The sequence below is a fragment of the Saccostrea echinata genome, unplaced genomic scaffold, assembly GCF_033153115.1.
Source record: "Saccostrea echinata isolate AGI-Se365-2 ecotype Australia unplaced genomic scaffold, CSIRO_AGI_Sech_v1 ptg000002l, whole genome shotgun sequence".
Taxonomy (NCBI): Eukaryota; Metazoa; Mollusca; class Bivalvia; order Ostreida; family Ostreidae; genus Saccostrea; species Saccostrea echinata.
Window position 1 is genome coordinate 9488140 of NW_026889751.1, and position 6468 is coordinate 9494607.

Here is a 6468-nt window from a genome sequence, read left to right on the forward strand (position 1 = left end):
TGGGATAGCTCCTTGTCATGATAGTTATAACACCTACGAAATCCATTTCACATGAAGCTGACTAAATAAATATAAATGTGATTGGCAGTGAATTTTATTTACCGAAACACCTTATTTTCGTTAATTGTTTACTTATGCGACATGCCTACTATTTGTGAGTTGAAAGTGTTTGTGTTCCATTACGTCAATTCATACATGTATGATATCTGAAATACTGTTAAAAACAACTTCCCATTCAAACAACAAATCCTTGATTTATAAGATGGATGGAGTGAAGCTGATAACATTTCACGTAAATAAAGTAATATTTTTTTCTTTCCCGAAGCATTTTTGCAACCCTTGGAATTGATCTCTTCCCCATTTAACTCTTCAAAATAAATTATTATTTTATTAAAATCACCAACAAGTGCAGTAATCAATACTGCACAACGTTTTTTCTCGTAAAATGCAATTTATATTGCACGGTAAAGAAAAAGTGTGTGTTGGGGAGGGGGGGGGGTAGTCTCCTATAACAGTTCAACACATCTGGCATAGAATTTGAAGAATCTGGCAGAGAATACAAAGTAAGGAGGATAACTCAAGTTATTTTATGACAAGAGATTTATAAGATAATTACGGGCATAAAGAGAACAAATATAGGAGGGAAAAAGGTCTAAAATACAGGTGAAAAAGAGCATAAAATAGATATCTATATATTAAACATGTATGCGTATAACTCTTGTATATATTGTGGTAATGGGTATTACTACGATGACAATACATACATCCTAAGTAGAGTTGCAGAGACTGAAGCGCACAGGAAATAAATTGTGTATTTTTTAACATTTTTGAACTATTTTTTTTTTCTTTTATATCTTTCAAAAGGTTTTTTCCCTTAGTGAAGAATTTGGATTAAAAAATCACATAGTTTAAATAATGTAGTGTGCTCTTCATTTGTCATAATCCAGAAATTTTTTTTGATTATTGGATACTGTGGTGAATTTTTTATTATTCAAATGAAAACTTTGGTTCCTTATTGTGGCCCCAACCTACCCCGGGGGCCATGATTTAAACAATTTAGAATCTACACAACCCCAGGATGCTTCCCCATAAGTTTCAGCTTTTTTGGCCCAGTGAATCTTGAGAAGAAGATTTTTTAAAGATTTTTTCGTTATTTCAATGTCAAACTTTGATTCCCTATTGTGACCCCACCCGCTACCCCTAGGGGTCAAGATTTGAACAATTAAGAATCTACACTACCCCCAGGATGTTTCCATATAAGTTTCAGCTTTTCTGGTCCAGTGGTTGTGGAGAAGATTTTTAATTTTTCCTATATATTTCAAGTGAATACATTGATTCTCTATTGCCCCCCCCCTTTACCCCCGGGGGTCATGTTTTGAACAATTTAGTATCTACACTACCCCAGGATGCTTCCAAATAAGTTTCAGTTTTTCTGGCCCAGTGGTTCTGGAGAAGAAGATTTTTAAAGATTTTTCCTAAATATTTCAATGTGAAACTTTGATTCCCTATTGTGGCCCTACCCTACTCCCGGAAGCCATGATTTGATCAATTTAGAATTAACACTGTCCTAGGATGCCGTCACATAAGTTTTAGCTTTTCCAGCCCAGTGGTTCTTGAGAGGAAGATTTTTCAATGACCCCACCCTATTTTTGTTTTTTCTTGATTATCTGCCCTTGTAAGGATGCTTGGCCCCTTTATTTTGACAATTTAAACTCCCCTTTACCCAAGGATGGTTTGTACCAACTTTGGTTAATATCGGCCCACTGGTATTTGAGAAGAAGTTGAAAATGTGAAAAGTTTACAGACGGATGGAAGCACGACGTACAACAGGTGATCAGAAAAGCTCACTCGAGTTTTCAGCTCAGGTGAGCTAAAAACCTTTGAAAACTTTCGGTACGTCAAGGTTTTTCCGCACTTTTTCAGCCTTAAAGTCAGCAACAGTTTCCCGTCCTATGACGTCACAAAACTTTTCCATTTATTATGTGTAGTGAAAGTCGGAAAATTTATAACGGTTTTAAGTATAAATCACCTGAATATATTGTAAGCAAGCAAGCATTATGTCTACCTTTTCCACAACTATATTTTACAGCTATATTTAGCTTTAGAGGTTGCCATTGGTGATGACGTCACTCTTGGTAACTCAAGGAACTGTTGCGTTGTGGTTACTGTTGTTAGTTACTCACTTCGATCAGTGGCGAGTAGACGTGTTTTTCACAGAGCAACAAAAATCTCAAATATCACTATGAAAAGAGAAAGATCTTCCGAAAGAAAGAGCAAGAGTGTGTCTAAGAGGGTAATTCTTCAGGAAATAAATTTCTTTTGGTCTTTAATGTTTGTTTTCATGAAATATAGTAAAATTTACGACGTCAAGGGGAATAACGATACATGTATATGTGGCCAAATTACCATCTTTAAATGTTGGAGAAAATATTCAACCGACCTCAGATTATAGACCTAAAATTCATAGATCTACGATCATGTGAAAAAGGGGAGGGATGGGGTAGGGCATGAATTTCAGTACAAAGACTTTAAGAATACTGTGTGACGAAAACATCATATTCCCGTTTAATTTTAATCTTATAAGGCTTATTGAAAGTACTCACCGTTGTCTGATTTACGGTTTAGACCTCAGTCTAGAAAAATGGGCATAAACAAAATTAAAACAAAAAAAATTTTCATTGTAAAGATTTTTCGTAGACAAAACATGAAGAAAAGACAACAGCAATAAACATCGGTACATAGAGGAAATTCGGTCACGATAAATAATCATCATGGCATTGATAATGTATGCTTCATTCCATTCCTAAATATCAGCCAGTTTTTAGCTTTACGAAATCCTGCTTACATAATGTATCCATTTGCAAACTTACCTCTCAAAATTCATCATGCTAATAGAAATAAATTATTTTAATCTCTTTGAATCCCTCTCTCATCTGCAAATCAAATAAGAAAAGGGGAGCGTACTGAGAGCAATCGTAAAAGGAGTTGTTCCCCTTTGACCATAAAATGAAGTGGTCAACTATTTTTATTTCAAAGCAAGATTTTTTATTACTTTCTCTAACTAGCACTCTCTGCTACCACATGCATAACTACAATGTATTGCAATAACATCTTTTTGGGGGGAAAAGGGGGGGGGGGGTAATTGACCAGCGAAAAAAAGGAAAATAGGCAGTTTCAACAAAACTAGTATCATTTTACTTTCATTTTCGGCAGAATTTTTTTTCGGTATACAAGAATGTGAAGGCATTCGACCTAAGAATGAAAAATTCCGTACTAAATTAACAGCAAAAGACCTCTTCTCAGAAAAGAAGTGGAGGGGACCAGCCCCCCTCTCCACCCCAACCCGTACTTAACTATAAGGGTCTGATTAATTCGCAACTCAAAATGCAAAGAGCTGTAAAATTTCAACATTAATAAATCCATGGGAAAAATAAACCATTACTGTGGAAAGCACAACACTGTGCAAAATTTTTTAAACAAAAAATCAAAACAAAACAAAAACGTGGGTGGCAGTAAGGGGAGGGGGGGGGGTGTCCTGTTGTACATAGGCAAAATACATGTTTACATAAATTTTACATTTTTAACGTTTGTTTGCAAGTAGATAAAATTACTGCTGTTTTATAAAATTTATTTATCTGGCTTGAGTTAGTTTTAGATAAGAAATGTGAAAATGCAAATCCCTTAGAATAATCAAGAAGGTTTTTGTTGTAATTCTAGCGCCGTGTAGAGGCCTCTTCAGATGACAGTCGTCAGTGGTACGAGGTGATGCTTGCCCTGGCGGCCAAATTAGCTGTAAGTCTCTCTCTCTCTCTCTCTCTCTCTGCCTCTTTCTCAACTTCAACCTCTAAATTTTTTCTATAATTTCTCTCCAGTGCAAGCAAGTCTTTGCTTCTGCTGTTCATGAATGGAGAGATCATATTCGAGACTGGGCAAGAGTCTGAATTGGGATATTCTTTGCAATAAATCAAATTCACTTCTGTGTGTTCATACCAATATTTTCTTTTTGGTGTTTAGATAGTCATGTTTTATAATAGTACTTCTATTTTTTTTTTTTAGCGTGAATTGACCAGTGCCATCAACAAGTCTGAGGAGCGTAGAGAGCTTCCTACCATACCACAACCTACGCACCAGGTTAGTGTCGGACTCATTTTCATTATTGGAAGAACATATAGACACAAATATTCCTTTTACTTACTAATTACTTATTCAATATACGAATCTACGAACAACAATCAAGCTTTTTAATCACATTTTCTTGGTTGGTTGTAAGTCATTTGGATTGAAATGTACTATTTTTTTCTAACAGATTGAGTGGCTGGCTAGAGTCAATTTTAAGCACAGACCAGTGCGCCGTGACGTACCAGAACAGAGACGTCACAAAGTCTCCAAGAAACAGGACTTGAATTCTTCCTTTTACGTTCATTGAAGAAGAGAATGATTTTGGTGAGTTGAATCCCCCTAAACTACTAATGGATGTCTATACATATCTTTTATTTCAATAAAAAATGTTATTTGTGAAGAGATTTTCTAAAGAGATAATCAAATAACAGTCCCTTAAGGAGGGAGGGTTTTGCCCCTCCCCCAATTAATTTTCTTCCATTATACATATACTACGCAGTATAGACAACCAATCAAATTTTACTGCCCCCCCCCCCCCGCATGATAATGTCTGATTACTTTTTTGGGGGGTTTTGCTTGTCAATAAATTTCTGTCCCCATTCCCATCCCATTGAAATTGCTCCCACGGGTCTGGATTATAACAAAAGTAAATTTTCTATTTAAAAAATTGAAAATTTCGCTAAGAAAAAGAAATATGTGAAATTTTATAAGAGAACAAGTTTTAGGGTTCTATTTAGAAATGACATTAAGAAAAAAAGTAAGAACAATACAATGGTACTTGTGATTATGTTTCAGAATTAGAACTGGTCCCAGGATCATGAGTCTGAGACTTAAGTCAGAATTTCAGTCAATCATAAAAGAAATATTTATTATATCCTGATGCTTTAAAGGAGATGGGTGAACAAGGTGTGCAGAATGCCTATAGCCTCAGATATATAAGATCATATTCAGTTTGTGAATTTAACATTTAGAGTAAAGTTCTCATTATTGAAATTTATGAAATTCTGATAAACAAAACTTTTCTGAGGAAAATTTTCTTGGCAAAATTATTCTGTTGATTAAAAATAATAATGTGGTTTTCGTGAGCCTCGAACCCTTGCAATAAAAATCCTGAGTATCATTTTCCTTTGAGACCAACACGCTAACCACTACGCTGCACAGTATTTAAATAATGTTTGTGATATGACCCTGGACTAAATGAACTTCAAGTATTTCTCCGAAAGATGCAAATGTTGTGTCATAAAGGTGTATTTTTAAGGTATAGTGGTTCTTTGTGTCATCATTTTGTTAACCAAAAATGTATATTTTCACGCAAACTTTAAGTATTAACTTTCGATGGAGCGAAGACCCACTCATATCGAAAAATTGGGTTACATGTCAATCTGATTAAAATCAGCTGTTCTGATACGCTACCGCTTACGAACAGCTGATTTTAATCAGATTGGTTACATGTATATGTAGTACGAGAAAATGACCTTTTTGCTCTCATTAGTGTGTGTATGCTATTCATAGGCAAATAATTTCAATTTTTGTGAGATATTTGCAAATCGAAGAGATTTTAAATGAAGTATACTTTCATTTTAGATGAAATATCAAAAGAAAATTTTGCTATAATTGAGATTTAATTTTTCACCTTCATGTAGGCATTTCGCTCGCCTTGTTCGCCCATCCTTCTTTAAATCAACAACATGGAAGGACAATTCTGAATAACATTTCAAATTCTACATGAGTCTATAATAAAACTTAAAGACAACTTGCAAATGCTGACTTACATGTATGTCTAAAACTGCTTCATGATTTTGGGGCCAGGTTATTGTAAGTGGATAAATTTGGCCTTTCCGATAATTAATTTGTTCATTTTACAGTTTGGCAATTTTGTATACGTAGTATTCTGGTCTGCGTTAATATTTATTTAGTGTTTTTTCCTCCTCTTTTCTCGCAGGTTATGTCTGCATGGTCGCAAATGGTTTGCTAACGTCAGACACCGAATGACCTCCACAACCGTCTCTGTACCATGTGGGCTGGACATTTTATGCTGCACACCCCTTATGTTTTGCATTCTGGGGCCGTTGCATCTGTTACTGAACTTTAGTGTTAAATAGTCAAGACATTTTCTACATACCTTGCAGATGTACATATATGTCTTATTATTTGGAAAAGTTTGCCTCCATTAGACACTGACAGGGACCTGTTGTTTTTATAACGCAAAATTGCAACCTGTACAGTGTACATCTGTCCTCGGACGACTTGGTGACAACGCCCCTTTTATGGGCTATGCGTGATTAAACAATGACATTGCAAGGTTGTGTCCATCCTGGTACCTTGTCCTCTGCCTTGGTATCCATGTCT

The 6468-nt window shown here is 35.3% G+C and overlaps 1 protein-coding gene across 1 annotated transcript; it reads left to right on the forward strand.

The window, feature by feature from the left end:
• The first annotated feature begins 2172 nt into the window (after positions 1 to 2172).
• LOC133204173 (uncharacterized) lies at positions 2173 to 6218 on the forward strand. The gene is made up of 5 exons (XM_061339924.1): positions 2173 to 2293; positions 3718 to 3792; positions 4057 to 4131; positions 4307 to 4443; positions 6062 to 6218. The coding sequence occupies exons 1-4, from the start codon at positions 2243 to 2245 to the stop codon at positions 4424 to 4426; spliced, it is 321 nt and encodes a 106-aa protein (XP_061195908.1). The 5' UTR covers positions 2173 to 2242; the 3' UTR covers positions 4427 to 4443; positions 6062 to 6218.
• Positions 6219 to 6468: the final 250 nt, after the last annotated feature.

Excerpts from the sequence above, each read along its gene's own strand:
- LOC133204173 (XM_061339924.1), top strand. The coding sequence starts at position 2,243 with ATGAAAAGAGAAAGATCTTCCGAAAGAAAGAGCAAGAGTGTGTCTAAG. Across the intron at positions 3,793-4,056 it reads CCCTGGCGGCCAAATTAGCT|CGTGAATTGACCAGTGCCAT; the intron begins GTAAGTCTCTCT and ends TTTTTTTTTTAG. Across the intron at positions 4,132-4,306 it reads TACCACAACCTACGCACCAG|ATTGAGTGGCTGGCTAGAGT; the intron begins GTTAGTGTCGGA and ends TTTTTCTAACAG.